General features: G+C 36.6%; 1 protein-coding gene across 1 annotated transcript in view; it reads left to right on the top strand.

Moving 5' to 3' along the window:
• Positions 1-16,896, top strand: part of LOC107297283 (tetratricopeptide repeat protein 27) — a gene marked incomplete at its 5' end in the record, with an annotated part of 87,378 nt that overhangs the window by 22,278 nt on the left and 48,204 nt on the right. Inside the window, 3 exons of the mRNA XM_015826645.1 lie at positions 1,881-2,017; positions 3,315-3,427; positions 4,412-4,478. Of these exons, the coding sequence (XP_015682131.1) occupies positions 1,881-2,017; positions 3,315-3,427; positions 4,412-4,478 (317 nt within the window). The remainder of the gene's footprint in view (positions 1-1,880; positions 2,018-3,314; positions 3,428-4,411; positions 4,479-16,896) is intronic.

Here is a 16,896-nt window from a genome sequence, read left to right on the forward strand (position 1 = left end):
TATTATTTTATATGCTTTGCTCCCCACTAAGCAATTTTTTCTTTCCTTATTTGAAGTTGAATTGCCAAACTTGGTGTTCTTTCCAGTTGCTATCAGTATTTTGGGGAACTCTGGCTTGGGACCAAGATATAATCTGTTGCTGTTGTTTGTAAGTTCCCAAGACCGAGCGTGCTAAAATAGCTTCATTGCTGAGCATTCTCGGAAGAATCCTAGCAGCTGAGTGTGCAAAGAGGTCTGAAATTTAGCTCATCGGGATTTGAAAGCGAACATGTTCAGCTTTTTATCCCTATTTCAGCCTGAGCAAATTGCTTCACAGCTTTTTGATTTGAATGAATTAAATAAATCTTGCAAGCAACAGCAGCATTTACACAAAAGTCAGCCCATTTTATCTCACATTTTGCCTTTTGTGGTTTTTTTTAAAATTTTGATCCCTGGCAATCTTAAACCAATTAGACCTATATCTTTGTGGTTTGTTTTTTTTTTAAAAACCAAAGACTTTAAGTTAATCACTAATTTTCAGATCAGTTCAAGAATTGGAACTGGAAGAGGACAAGAATATAAAACTGCAGATATCTGGGAAACAGATAACGTGATAAAATCAACACCATACTGTTACTAAATCTGCTTTAAGACACAAAAATGTAGTAGCAATCACAATCCTGAACAGACAATCTAGGGTCAAAAGATGGTCAACTGGGCACCAGAAAAGCAGCTATAGGGTGTTCTCCAGCAAAAAGTTGCCATACTGGTACTAACCTGCTTACTCCTGGCATGCTATATCTCTGGAGACAAAGCAGGGAGAGACTGACTCCACGGATGCTTCTCTGTGCATAATAGACTCCAGTGGAAGGAAGCAATGGGTTGCCCAATCCAAACTTAAACTATGGAGTTTTTTACTGGGCCACGTTGCCATAACTCTGCCTGCAATTCAAGCTTATCAAATATTTTTTTTATCTTTAAAGGCTAATAAATTGAAGCACTGTATAGGAATACAATATTTTTTTATTAGTTTTCAGACTCAGTTCAGTAGATTATTGAAAACTAAAGTACATTTTTTTTCCTGATGAACTGTTATCATTGCGTGGGGAAAGGTGACTGAAAAATTGACACAACAGCAACAGTGTTTTGCCACTGCTTCCTTCCTAGGCTGAGAGAGAGTAACTGGCTCAGTTGGCTTTGTATCTAAGGAGAGACTAGAATTCACAGTCTCCTGGTTTCTAGCCTGGTACCTTAACCACTGCAACAAACTGACTTTCATAATTATTGAAACCTGGTTCCATTTATACTAGTTATATTAACAAAGTGTTTCCTAAGAATTACCTTCATCTTTACAGATGCATTAAAAAAACTCTCCCTTTTTACGACCCTGTATTATTAAATACAATTTAAAATTTCTATATCTCTGTAACATTTGTACTTATATATGGATATACATATACATACACACACCTCCATTAATACTGGGCATTTCTTCTTAAAAACATAAAATTTTGTATATGCCTTTAATCTTCAATTATTTTACTTAACCATGCTGGTTAAATCATGAAATACAGAGCACATATACTTTATAATATACTTTATACCAGATTTTATGATTTATTATATTATCATCATCATCGATATTCTGGAACGCAAAATTTTTAAGTTATTTTCAGCCCAGTTATTATCTTATAAAGTAAGTTTCTGGTAGCAGTTAAAGTGTCTAAAAATTAAGACATGCATTATTGTCTTTAATAAGTTGGAAAAAAATTAAATGATTTGATCACAAGCCTAATATCAGAGAATACCAATATCATTTTGCGTGCATAAAAGGCATACCTCAAATTCATATATTCTGTACTCACGATGAATTTCTGTTTTGGTCTAATGGTTTTTTGCAGGTGCTCTGGGAAAAAGAACAAGATTTCAGGAAAAATATGTAGCCCAACTGATACTAGCTGTTCAGAGGAAAGATAACATCCTCCTTCCTTACCGAGAACTTAGTCCAGCACCTACTCCACTGGAAGATTTAACTAAGGTATTGAAATGAAACAAAAATACTATCTTTTGGAAGGCTCTGCCTTTGTGTGGGTTGTCATTTGTTTTCTGAGTAGATATCACCTTCAAGTACAGTTTTGTTTTCCCCATCCTTTAATTAACTACTATTTAATTGCCTATGAGATTAAGTCTGTTCTGCACATGGAAATAAGTATGAATTTGTTTGCATCTGTTTCTATGTCCCCTCACCTTCTAAGTCAGTAGTTCTCAACCTTTTTAATGCCGCGACCCCAACCGGTCGTAAGTCGAGGACTAAACCAGTTGTAAGTCGAGGACTAAACCGGTCGTAAATCGAGGACTAAACCGGTCGTAAGTCGAGGACTACCCAACCGGTCGTAAGTTGAGGACTTTCCCTGCCCAGGAGTGCTGCGCATGTGTGGTTCCGCCCCCTCCGCCGGCCGAGGCGTAGCTGGCAAGCGGCAGAGACGGAGCAGGCCGACCACCAGCTGGCCCAGCCCAAGGGACGTAAGGCACCCGCCGGAAAAGGGGGGAAAAATGGCGGACAAAAAAAATGGCGGACAACCTTGCTTGGCGACCCCCATGAAATGGTCGATCGACCCCAAATGGGGTCCCGACCCACAGGTTGAGAACCACTGTTCTAAGTGACTTACATTTCATTAAAATGGACAGTTAAATCAACAATAATATACATGTATCAGGCACCTTAAACCAACCTCCATTCAAATAAGACCCCAGTCAAGATTTCCTTTCTATACAGAATTCAGCTTCAGAGGAACTGTGTTCATCACGGCCACAAGTGGAAAGAAAAATCCTATCTATCCCCTGCTGAATTTCCAATAATTATTGTACACACAGTTGCTATGTATTGAAAGGAGAGAAGGATATATATTACAAAGGACAAAAATGTAGTAAAGGGCCTTCCAATAAAGTTTATTTGTGGCAATAGGATCTTTCTTGAGAGAAACTCTTCATAAGTTTTCAAGAAAACTCTCCTAAAGACTTCATATTAAACTTCTGGTGATTGACCTCATATAAAGGGTTGGTAAGACAAAGAAGTCCCTTGAAAAATAAGAAGTCGGTGTCGGGACCACAAGACAGTCGTAAGGATCAAGAACGAATTTAGTAGAAGTTGTGTCAACGAGAACACGATCGGTTCTCTTAGGAAGAGATATCGAATCAGTTCTCCTCTATTTATGTTCTTGGCAAAGCTAAAATCAAATGCTGCTGTTCAAGATATTTTTTATGTTATTACTGCAACTTCCAAACAGATGAACAACTTTAGATGTAATTTATCACTTGTGTATTTTCCCCCACAGAATTATACTTTAGATGATGACACCATACTAAATGAAATAAAGTTTGAAGAATCTCATCAGAACCAGATGCCTGACCTCTGTGCAGAAGAACTTGCTGTAATCCTTGGAATTTGGTAAGATGATAAACTTGGTTCCATCATTGTCACTGCCCGGTTATAGCAAAAAAGCAAAGGTAGTCAGGCTGATTTTAAGAAAAGGCTAAAACACACATCAAAGTAATATCTCTACTGAGCAAGCACAGACAGTGTATTAGCTTTTGAATTCTCTAAAATCTCTTAAATTATATGTGATATAAGTAATATAAAAATGTTGGGTACGTCCATGTGTGTGGTTTAACGGAAGAAGCTGATGATGAAGCCATCGGATGTGGGAGGAACTGAAAACATTAACTTACGTTAGATGCTGCTCTGAATCCAGAATGACTGGAACAAGGAATAATGACCTATTTTTGAAGAGACAAATAGGAGGTTCGGCTCTTTAACAATCATGTGCAGAAGATGATATTTTGAGAGTTGGCACATATTTTGTCAATATAGTCTTGTGCACAAGTTACTAAGTGGTAAGAGCAATGGAACCTAGGTTCAAAGCTATCTTCTCTGTGGATGTTTTACTGGATGACTTTTGTGTTTGATGTGGAAAAAATGGGAGTGCTATCTATACCACCTTGAATTTCTGTAGGAAAGGCAAGATAGCAGGAACAAAACTAAACAAATAAATTAGTTTTGGTAGCTTTGTTATAGCCTCTAGTTCAGGGGTAGGCAACCTTGGCTCTTTTATGACTCGTGGACTTCAACTCCAAGAATTCCTGAGCCAGCATGGCTCAGCTTGGAAATCTCTCCCTTTCCTCTCAGCGTGGCTGGCTCAGGAATTCTGGGAGTTGAAGTCCACGAGTCATAAAAGAGCCAAGATTGCCTACCCCTGCTCTAGTTTGAGTCTCTAGTTAACCATCTGTAAGGATTGCAAGCTTAGTACTAGCACGCACACACACAAACACACACAGACATGTTCTTTCCCAAATGCTTAGCTGAATAGAGCTGAATGTCTGGAATTTCAGAAAGCTACATGAATAAAAATGTGTTCTTTTTTTTTTTTAACAGTATAGACTTTCAGAAAAACAATCCTGTCCATAAACTCACAGAAGAGGAGCTACTTGCTTTTACATCAGTAAGCAACTGAACAATTTTTTTTCTTTTAAAAATGTTTTCATGTGTTTATTGAATGGATCACATGTTGACTTGCCTGCTGTTTCTCAGAGAAGGAGCTTTTATGTACATGGGGAATATTATATAGAAAGAAGCAAAGACCTACCTAATCCATTTTCTGGCTCCTATCCAGGTGCACATAGAAAATCCACAAACAGGACATAAGTGTGCTACTTCCCTTCCATTCATATTTTCTAGCAATTAATATCAAGAGGCTTATTGCCTTTATCCCTGGAGATAATATATTCATAGCCTTATTCTGTATACATTTGTCTTGCCCCCTTTTTGGTCCCAGGAAATCTTACAGAAACATATTCCACGTGTCTGCTGTACTCTGTAGGAAGATGTTTGATTGATTTAATTTGTCCTAAACCTTCCGTATAATTTCACATGCTTCACTTGTGCCCCATTTGTTTTTATAGCAAGAGCTGATTTAGCCATAATGATGTGAGGTGCCCTTTTCTATATCTCCTCCAATTCCGTAATATTCTTTTTGAGATTTAGTGACTAGAATAGTATAAACAGTGCCCCCAACATACATAATCAAAAATGCTTCTATATAACCTTTTTTGCTAGGACTTAAATTGCATTACTGCCGTAAATGCCTATATTTCTGCTCCATGTATTTCATTAAACTGGTTTAAGCTGACTTTGAGTGATATAGTTGTATTGTTATCAGTTATCTTATACAAACAACTTTTGGTGCTTTGCATTTTGTTATGGGTTACACAGAAGGAAACAGATTGCCTGGTGCATAGAAGGTTATCTAAAGTAATAAAATGGCCAATCTTGCGACTTTGGGGCAAACAGTTGAATAATGTATGAGAATCAAAAATGGGAAAGTAAGAATAATGGTTGAATAATGAAAGTAGAAAGCATTTTTACTGTATTGACTATGATACCACAATTGTATGATTTTGGTAATTGTCATCTCATACAATTGTTTTGAATAAATTACTGTAGTTCAGCCCTTGAATCCCTGCTGGCTAAGAGTACAGATTATGATAAACCGTAGGCATTGATCGACAACTGCTGAATTAAAACTATTCTGGTCAATAAAATATAGTCCATGCCTTCACAAAGTGTTTCTTAGGATCATTTTGACGTGCTTCCAAATCCATTTTATAAGTGATGCAAGGCAGTTGTTGATGGTACAAATTTTATGTCTAGTTTCATTTTTTTGGATTTCCCAGAAAATAATAAAATATTAATAGAATGTAAGTATTTATTAATATGTCTAATATGTTAGAATACGTTACATGTAGTCCTTAACTTACAACAATAATTGAGCCTGCAATTAAGTATTGTGGTCATTAAATGGGTTTTACAACTTTTTTGTGATAGTTGTTAAGCGAATGCAGCAGTCGTTAAGTGAAAACAGTAGTTGTTAAGTGAACATGGAGATCGTTAAGTGAATCTGTTTTATTCATTGGATGATTTTTGCTGGAAACTAGGACTACTGAAATCCAGCAAAAAATGTCAAAAATCATAGTCATGCAACCGCAGGATGTTACAAACGACTGTAAAGGTGAGCTGGTTGCTAAGCACCCAAAATGCGATCACATGACGGGGTGTTTGCAGCCATCGGATCTTTGAAATTGGATCTTAAGCTCCTTTTGAGGGATCCATTGTAACTTTGAATGGCCTCTAAGTGAGCAGTCTTAAATTGAGGACTCTCCTTATTTTCAGAAATTCTCAAGTTAAAAAATGTTTATTTTCATGATTAAAATCTAGAAATAGGTAGAGCAGGCTTCCCTGGCTACATTCTTTCCAGAAAGTGGAGATTGAAGTTTAAGATAATGGGGAGCAGGAGACTGGGGAAGATGGATTTAATTTTTTGAAGAATTCCTGAGTCAAATTTCTCTTTGTCTGAATTTCTATCCTCTTGTTATCCTTTTATTACTCCAGGATGTGTAGGTAGGCTGTTTGTAAAATAGATAAAAACAAATAAAATATCAAGAGCATCAAAGGTGATTAGGGGACTGGATGCTAAAACATATAAGGAACGGTTGCTGGAATTGGGTATGTCTAGTTTAATGAAGAGAAGGACGAGGAGTGACACGATAGCGGTGTTCCAATATCTCAGGGGCTGCCACAAAGAAGAGGGAGTCAAGCTATTCTCCAAAGCGCCTGAAGGCAGGACAAGAAGCAACAGATGGAAACTGATCAAAGAGAGAAGCAACCTAGAACTAAGGAGAAATTTCCTGACAGTTAGAACAATTAATCAGTGGAACAACCTGTCCCCAGAACATATGAATCCCTTCTTCCCAGATATACTACTCCTTATTATACTAAGAAGGCCTGATTAAGAATCTGGATTTATGGAGACTTGGTTGAATTTGGTACTTCAAGTCTTTTAGATTCGAGAACTGCCATTGGGACAGTCAGCAGAGAAGAACTGTAATCACTATGTGCATTTAGTGGCTGAAGGGCAGCTTTGAACTATGTTCTGCCTCTTGTTTTTTATTTTCTTGAAGTCATTTATGTTTTTGGTTGGGGCAAATAAACTGTAAAGGAAGCAAGTGGAAGAGTTTAGTCTGCCATCTGGTGGCTGATTCTTAAAAAAAAAATAGCACTGTACAGTAGTGTCATTTGAACTGCTTCATTTCCAAAGTTTAAGTATTCATGGTTTACAGGTTGCTAAGAATGGACCATAATATTCATTGATAGGTTTAATGCTGAATATTTATGATTTGAATGTGTTTTATGATAGAAATCAGTGAAAATATTTTTAAAGTGTCATACCTTTGGGTAAATTTTCTAACTCTTAATGCAATTCCGAACATTTGTCTCAGCCGCAAAAGTAGAGTTAAAATTTCAAGCCCTGAGGTAACTTTTTGTGAAGAGCTACTTCCACATTTGTCAGTGATCATTTGCTTGGTTTATATATAAAAAAACTAAATATGGAAGGAGTATTGGTCAATGAAGTTAATGTCATGTTTGACCTCCTCTCCTCAATCAACATGTACATTGTTATGTGTATGTGTGAGCAGGCATCTTCTCAGCCTACATGTGGATTCTTAAATCTGCAGGCTGGTTAGATGGTTGTCATACATTCATCAGATATCTGCTTAAATATAGTTATTCTCAAGAAAGGAGACCTTTCCCAGTACATTGAAGTAATCTTAGCATTGGCATTTTAGGTCAGAGTCCTAATAATCATCTTTCATCTCAGAAATTCCTGGTCAAGGAGTCTAGTGCATTTTTTGGAGCCCACTGCATTTTAAAAAATGCATTTGTGTGAATGCGTTGAATGCCTTCAGTTGAAAACAGGGTGTTAGGTATTTACAGGGTATTATGTATTCTGGATTCTTGTTTAAAAAACTTGTTATCATCTGTGCTGTCTCCATAGTTGTTCTCGGTGACTTAAAGCAATCAGAAACCTCAGCAGAACTATAGCATTCTAAAAAAATTAATCAATTTCTGTTAAAAATATGTATGTGCCCTTAATATCGACCATTTGTTCAGCGACTGGTCTAAGCACTGAAAAAGGAGACTTATGACTGGCCCTCAAAGGTTTGGCTGTCACAACACTCTTACGCAATTTGGGCGCTTGGCAACAGGCTCAGGCTTATGTTGGTTGCAGTGTCCCATAGTGATATGACTTTTGCAACTTTCCCTACCAGATTCACACAAGCAAAGTCAATGGGGAAGCCAACAGGGAAGGTTGCAGTCATTACAATAAGTTGCTCACACCCCTTCTTGCCTGGTACCAGCCACCTCTGTTTGCACTCATGCATTCTAGCTTACCTGCCTGCCTGCTGGCCTGCTTCCAAGGCATCTGGAACTCATTTAACAACCCAGAACCTCGCTCAGTAACAGTCATGTGTCATCACACTTTACAATCACATTGCTTAGTGATAAAAAATTCCAATCCCTATTACTGTCATTAACTGAGGACTGCCTATATACCCATTTCTTGCTTCAATTGTACACAGATAGTCTCAATTCATACTAAAAATCCTCAATGGAGACTTTCTGGAATTACATTCATGTTCAAGAATAATCTTTCCCAAGCTCTGCATTACAGATATTTTGGATTATAGCTCCAGAAGTACAGTCTTACCTACCTGACTCTGATTTTCTGAAAGATGCTAAGTACAACTTCTTGGACTGTGTACAGGGTTCTTACTTTAGCCACAGTTTAAAACCAATATAAGGCACATTCAAGGACAGCCTTAACAGATGGACTTTTGACAAGACTAGAATACCACTGTCACCATCATAGCTGCTTTTGCAGTTGCCCTGCACTTCAAAAATAGCTTGCTTTGGGAACCTCTGAGCTAATAAAGGAGTTAGCTCAAAGCGGCTAGAAGTGAAAATGCAGTTGTCAAGTTTAATAATTAATATTAGACTTTTCTGCAGTTTCTAGAGCGTTAGACTATGGAGAAGGGGGTGGAAGTTGCTCTTTTGGATAAATTCTCTTTTTCAAATTACAAGTTGCAAATATTTGCTCCTCAAATATTTTCAACTTACAGAAGAAGCATGTAATCACCCTACATTGAAATACTTTTTCTGTTCATCTTTTGCTGCTTGCCTCCATTTGTTGGGAGGAAAGTAAGAAAACATTACAAAATGGGAAAAACAGGATTAATTTGATCGAGGAAATGGCATACTGTCAAAAGCCTGGTTTGAAGGTGAACCAGATGTCAACGCATGCTCTGCATTCCACTCTTGTTTATCCTTATTTCTTATAAGTGCTCAGAACATGTTGACGTAAAGAAAGGAGAAAGTTCATTTCATCTTTTTTCTCACCTCTGCACCTCATCTGATCTAACACATCTCATAATTTCCCCCATGGCTCTGGCTTTGAAGCTTGAATTATTTATTATAGGCAAGCTAGAAGGAAAATGGTTTAAGGTTGATTCCAAAGAATCATGAACAAATTAGTTTTTAGTGCTGTTGTGAAAGAGTTTGCATAAGCATTTTATTTACCCTGACACAAGTATATTGCCTAAGTAGAAGCATCTAGGTGAGTTGGCTTGATTTTGAAAAATCAAACTTTATATAAAACTTTAAAAAATGTTGAACTTTGTTATTCCTTAAATGGGAGATGATTAGGAAGTACCAGATCTGTAGTCTAGTAAGACACTCACTAAAAAAAAGATGATGGCAATCATTTTTGGATTCTTGCAGAGAAAATTATATGTCCATGAATTAAGCTCGATTAAGAGGAGATAGTAATGCTATTTAAAAGAGAATAATCTGTGGAAGTTCTTTTGCGATAGAATTCAGATGTGACTTATTTAATTCTTCTAGGTCAGCAAGATAAACTATATATTATTATATTTCTTTGTGTAGTTTACAATCATATTCAAGATATCCTGAATTAAAAGTTATTCAGAAAATATAACAATCTATTCCCTGCAAAGTTGATATAATATGGATTGTTTAATATAAAGTGTTCTACTATAGTAAATTTTATGAAGGCGGGACCGGTAAACCTTATCTATCATCTTTGCATTATGTTTGTTTATGCTTTATTTCCTTCATCTTTGTTATATTTTGTTCTATATGCTGTGCCAGTAAAAAAATGGTGGTTTTATACTCTATAAACCTTAGCAGTAGAATATTTTGGTATGTGAAATAAGAGCTCCTCAGATGAAACTTACCCTCCCTCTTTTTTTTTTTTTTTTTTCCATCTCAGTGCTATTTTTTCTGGCAGCCTTGTTAACAACTGGGTGGTGAGTGCCCAAAGAGATTGTCTCAATTGCTTGTCTTTGGCCAGCTGTATTTTCTGTGAGTCATTTGATCATGAGGACCGAGTTTTTTATGGCACAAAAGCAGGATTACAACAGATTGATGTTTGATCTGGCATATGATTTTAGAATACTGAAACAGTTTGTTGTATAACATGTCTGTTTTTCAATTTTTCATCTTAGTTTACCTAACCTGCTGTGAAACTATAAGCTTATATGTCCTGTCTTGAAAATTGACATCTCACTGGGATATGTGAGACTGAATCACATATTTATTATTTTACCAAATTACCATTGGTAGTCTATCATCCATCAAATAGTCAATTATTTCAATAATTGAGCAAAATAAAGTTCATCTAGGGGATATATTTCTTCATATTGAGATTTTTTTTTTAAACTGACAAATGAATATGATGATGGGTCCACAACGTATCAATTCATCTTCCTAACTTTGTCTTTAATTCCATTACCCGTATTATTACTGTGCATCACTGAAACAAGGAATATTTTGCTAGAGCTACTGCGTGAAGTAGCAGAGTTGTGTATTGTACTTCAGTGAGTGGGCAATAACTGCTTTCAACATGGGGAATAATTAGCGCAAAATTAAAATTAAGGGCTTTATCATATACGTAAGCAAACGAAGGAAGAAAAAGGTTGTTAGCTTGAATTTCCATTACAGCTCACATTTCTAATCCTTCCAGTACTAGAGCCAGAAAATGGCAAATGTGGGGGGAAACAGGATATGCTAGGTAAGGAATTGATTGATTATGGGCGGTCAAATCAGTGTTGAGCCTTAGTGACAGAAGCTGTGAAAATGAAAAGATAAAACTTACTTTATATCAGGAAATCTCAGTTGGTTATGGATAGTTTGTAAAATACCATAGAAACGGGCATTTCTAGCTTCACACTTTGGGGGGGAAAAAGAAAAGACTTAAACCTCTTGAGATTGGTGTTGGAAGAAACAATGTCTGAATAATATCTCCATTTGAATTTAATAGATTTTTGTGATAGTGTTGGGGAGATTGAACAGAGCTACAGTTATATTAGGAAGCTTAAAGTCACAATGTTCTAGTACAAAAAATAGATTTAAATAGTGACAAAATTATTATGCTTAGTTTGAGGCCTTTTCTTGGCAGTTTCCTGAAAAGCACTGAATTTCCTATGCAAATTCCACTGCTATTGGCTTAGAAACTAGCATCTCTTCTATCTAGGTCACAGTAACCTGCAAGACAGTAGAGTATATGTGGTAAGGAGTATGTGTTTTGTGTGGAACTAGTCATTGTATTCAGTTTGTGCCTTACTAAGGAAGAAAGTCCTTTCCACCGAATTTATAGACCCATTTAGTATTTATATGTTGTCACCGAGAAAAATTACATGGATTTAACCATGGATTCATCAGAAGTGGTACTTCAGTTAAAGGGGAACTTTACTTTTCACAGTAAATAAAAATAAAAATAAAAACTTACATGGAAATTAGTATGCTGTAAATCATAGTTGCATAGCTATTGTGTGTGGGGGCCCATAATGTGTTGTCAGAAAAGTACAGCTAGGAAGGCCTAATGTGCCTTTGTTATCTTCCTCTAGTTCTGTTCCTTGGTCTCACAATTTCCTTCAGTACTACTTCCAGCTTATCTCAAATATGTCTCCCACCCTTTTAAATAAACTGACACTCTCCCCTATTAAAAAACCATAGATTCCTATCACGCAAGTCCTCTTTCAATGAGACAATGGATAAAATTATGATGATAAATAATTATAAATGCAAGGAGGAGATATGGCTTGCACTAAAAGTTTACAATTAGAGGTTTAACGTGAAATATGGCTGATTTCCTTGGAATGCATATGTGTGTAGATTTTTCCAGTTGGCTGTCTGCAAGATACACAATGAGAACCTTCTGTCTATATTTCAGAAAATACCACTTAATTTTAATAGTTTTAATATGATACCGTTTTCTTTCTAAATGCATAGCTTCGTTATTTTATCAGTAAATTCACGAAAGAATAAATCTTACATTAGTACTTGAATGGCATTCTATCAGACATTGTTGCTGTGCTGCCAGCTATTATCTGAAATTCCCTGAACACTGACACTGAGAAGTTAAGCCCTTTTCATAATATTCCAAATTCCTGATTTATGGATATTGAGATGAGGCATTCAGAAATACATACTCATGTACTATTATGTGGTATGGAAGCTTATATACGTGCCTGGTTTTAGGACCTAGTTCAAGCTAAATACCTAATTGAGCATAAGGACAGTGTTTGAATCAAACAAAATTGAAACAGTTTTCAACACCAGACAGAATAAATAATATGTTTGGAATAAGGTGCATGTGAGCAGCATGACTCTCTTCCAGTTGAAGTGAAAAGGGAAGTCCTGTTTTATGTTTAATTCATTACTAAAAACCGTTTTTAAGGCAAAATAGTAAAGCAGGCTCTTTTTTATGTAAAAAAGGCTAATTGCATATTTCTTTTGATTAAGTAAATATTTGATTAAGTAGATAAGTATTGAAATCTGTTCAAATATGTCCATTCTTAGTAGTCTAGATTTTGTACTAGTTAGCTGAGAAATAAAATAAAAATACCTGCAGTGGCCCTTTAGCTTCTGTCAATGCCCATAAATGGGGTATGGATCTGGCTGCCTAGGAAGGATTTTAGAAGTCCTTGAAAGAAAACATCCTAATGATTATTGAAATAAGCAATGATTATTTCAAAGATTGTCAATAGTGATAAAGTTTCTGAGCTTGACTTCTGCTGAGTTCATAGCCACATCTATTGAGTTTTCTTGACAATAGTACAGAAGTATTTGTCATTGCCTTCTCCCTCGTTGTTTTACATTGTGAGCCGAATAATGAATCTGTACAATCTGTACATAAGAACAAAGGCATCTATCTACTTATGAACTAGGAGTAATTCAGCATCATTTTGAAAAGTTCTGTGTTGGAGTGGGATATTAGATGCATGTGGAAGATCCGCATACTTAGGCAGTGAATTAGAATGAAAAATACTTGGCTGCCATAAATTTAAGATGTATATAGGTTAAGCCCATCATGGCTTACCCGTATGCATTTAAATATGGTAACAAAAGAAAGCCATTTCAGAAGGCTTGGGTTTGTTTGTTTTAAAAATAGACACAAACAAATCAGTATTTACATTTTGATTTTTACCACCCACTGGAGCACAAAATGGGAGTGATCAGAACTCTCCACCACCGGGCTGAAGGTTTGCCTACCAGCAAAGAGCAAAAATAAAAAGAACTAAAACGCATCAAGGAAGCCCTCAGAATCTGTGGCAATCCTAACTGGGCCTTTAACAAATCCAGAAAAAGATCCAGCAGGAGCTACTCCATAATAGACAAAGAAAAGAACAACAAGCAAAGCAACGTTCTCATTCCATACATTGCAGGAATATCTGAAAAGCTCAGGAGGATTTTCAACCAACACAACATACGTGCACACATTAAACCCAAGAGCAATGTGATATATGCAGTGTAATGCAGTGAGAATGTGCAGATCTGAACATTGGGAAAACAAAACAACCACTTCACAAACGCATGGCACAACATAGGAGAACAAATCCATCAAAACAAAATTCAGCAGTCATCTGCATCTGAAAGACAAAGGTCATTCTTTTGAAGATAGCAAAGTTCACATTCTGGACAGAGGACCACTGGTTTGAAAGAGGGGTCAAAGAGATCATCTATGTTAAAATTGAGCAATTCTCTCTCAACAAAAGGGGAGGGATAAGATACCATCTGTCTCCTGTTTACAACACAATCCTTTCAGCAGTCCCAAGAAGGTTCCACACCCATTTGCACTTTGATTCAGGTGATCCTGAGGGTGTAGATAAACCCCCCTCAATGGCCCTCAGAGCTAACTTGAGAGTCTAACAACTGACCTTCAGAATAGTAACAACCAGAAGACTGCAAGGAAAATAAATACTTCCATACTCCACCATTCAGTCAGAACTGAAGAGGCTTCTTAGATGAGAAGCAAAATGTGTTTTCAAAGAAAAAAAACCCAAGAAAGTCCAGTCATCTTTTAAACAAACTGACATTTGGCACATTTGCGATGATTAAAAGCAGAAGCAAAACAAACAAGGTTTGGATCTCTTCTGTGACTGCAAATATGCAGGTACTAACTAGTCAGAAGGGAAATTTTATTTAATTCTAATCAGTTGTCATTCTTCTGTATGGGTTCAATCAAGACTTTTTTTCCCCAAGGATCCATATTTTTAAAAAATCTATACACAAGTATGGTCAATTAATTATTCAACTATGCATAGAACAACGATTTTGCTTCCTGGACACTTTGGGGTGTATCTTACAGATTTTTGGCTGCATGAAAATAACCTGTAATTTACCATTTTACCACATACCATTTTATAGAAATCTTCTGTTTTTACACAATGGTAATGTAGGGGGTACCCATAGGCTATGTTGCACGTATGAAAGAAACATACAAAAATACAGAATTGTTGTTGAAGCACATCCTGTACAACTGGAATATCTGCAGAGATCCAAAAGTAGTGACTCGAAATAAAGAATAAGCAAACAGTGAAAAAATGTTTTTGCTTTCTGGAGGCTATCTCAATACTTGAGCCTGTGAAATCAGATCCTCCAAGCCTGCAAGCTACCCTCAGCTCCTTCTACCACTCCACCATCTAACAAGCTACAGTCCTTTTTTTTAACAGATTATGGTTCTACTCAATGATACATTCCTCTGATCTTGAGCCTTTTTCATCCAATTTGGGGTGGTGGTGGTTGCATGGATGGAAAATTACCTTGAGATTCTCACACTTGCAGAGACCCTGAATCTTGTTTCTGTACAGTGTGGAAAGCAGATTTCTTAATTCTGTAATACGCAATGGATACTGGACTGTCCCCACAAGGCAACATGTCTCGCACAGGAACAATAGTTCTCACTAAATGTGCCATTTTACTCAGCAGAGCCCTCCCCTACACATCCTCAGCTTGTTCATTATTACTAAAGACAGTTGCAGGATGCTCAGAAATTGATCGGATATACTGAGCCCTAAATTATGTGCTTCTTCATCTTCACACTGGAGGGAGTAGCAGGCAGGGAGAGGATGACCATATAGGGTAAGAAAGCTGCAGGTCATTGGGAAATTGAGTGGGATCAGTATCAGATCTGCATATTTGTGAAATGTGGCATGCTCAAAGCATCAGGTCAAAACCCACAGATACGTGGAGCTGAATATTGTGAATAATGAGTTCAAGTCTATATTTATCAACCATAGATTCAGGAAACCTGTGTGTATACACCAATTTCATTTGGATAACTTTACAAATGGAACTGTTTATTGAAAAAATTGCCTTTAAAAAAACAAATAGGTCGTTAATCTGAAAATACTAGAAATACGTATTTTCTATCTATGTAGATGCAGATATTTTTAAACAGTTCCTCTTGGACATTTTTTTTTTTTTTTTTGCAGTCCCGGAATAGCAAGGCCCTTTAGTCTAATCCAGTGAGGCAATTCTTATGATTTATTTTTAATGATGTAATGTTAGAAGTCTGGCACAGTGGCTATAAGATTAGATAAAGCAAAATCTGGAAAAGCACTGTTTCTAATTAAACTGTCCCTTTGTGCAGATTAGGCTGGAGACTTAGCCTGTGTTTGCTTTTTAGCATTGAACAAGCCAGTTGTAGCAAATTGCATGCAGCTCCTGCTGTATAAAAAAGCTGTTTCAATAGTGCAGGAGCATGGCTTTAGAGGCAGAAATAGCAGCATAGTCTGATTGAATGTTAGCAACATTTATCTTCGGGGGAAAAATAAGATTGAAGAATGCCCTTTTTCTTCTAGCACTGATATTATTAAGACTTGCTCTGCCACACTACAAAAATCTTGAGTTCTAGGAGAACCCACTGAAAAGAGCTGCTCTAACTTATAATCCTCTGCAGGAAAAATGATAACATTGTATCTGTAATATTTTCTAATAAACATGGACCTTAAGCCACTGTCTTGCTTGATTAATTTAGTTAAATTGTGTCAATCTCGTAGAAGTCAGAACTAGGGCTAATTACATATTTTCTCCATGGCTCTATCATATTTCTATTAACTATCTGAATGGAACCAATAAAGGAGATATATTTGTAGCTCAGGGTTGATATGAGGGGACTTTGGTCCTCTCTGAGCTTGGTTGTTTTCTTGCAGACGCTTCATTACTCAAACTAGGTAACATCATCAGTGCTGAATGGAGCTCAATTTTTCACTTGATTCCATCTTTTAAAATGTCGAATTTTCATATTATATTAAATTATATCTGTTAACAATACAAAAGCCCAAATTATAGTTTTTAATATTCGTTCCCTTCTAATTTATTTCCAGATGTGTCTTGTGAAATAGTATATTGCTATGTATTCACAAATTAGCTCTGAAGACATAAATCTTTAACTAATGGCAATTGCTGTATTTATTTCTGAGGAATGTATAAAATCTGTATAGTTAGTGAAAATACCAAATTCCCATATTCTTAGAATAGAATGGAGCTGGAAGTGACCATGGAGGTCTTCTAGTCCAGCCCCCTGCTCAAGAAGGAGAACCTATACCATTTCAGACAAGTGACTGTCTAGTCCAGGGGTAGGCAACCTTGGCTCTTTTATGACTCGTGGACTTCAACTCCCAGAATTCCCGAGCCAGCCATGCTGGCTCAGGAATTCT

This window comes from Protobothrops mucrosquamatus, unplaced genomic scaffold, assembly GCF_001527695.2.
Source record: "Protobothrops mucrosquamatus isolate PMUCROS unplaced genomic scaffold, P.Mucros_1.0 scaffold3217, whole genome shotgun sequence".
Taxonomy (NCBI): domain Eukaryota; kingdom Metazoa; phylum Chordata; class Lepidosauria; order Squamata; family Viperidae; genus Protobothrops; species Protobothrops mucrosquamatus.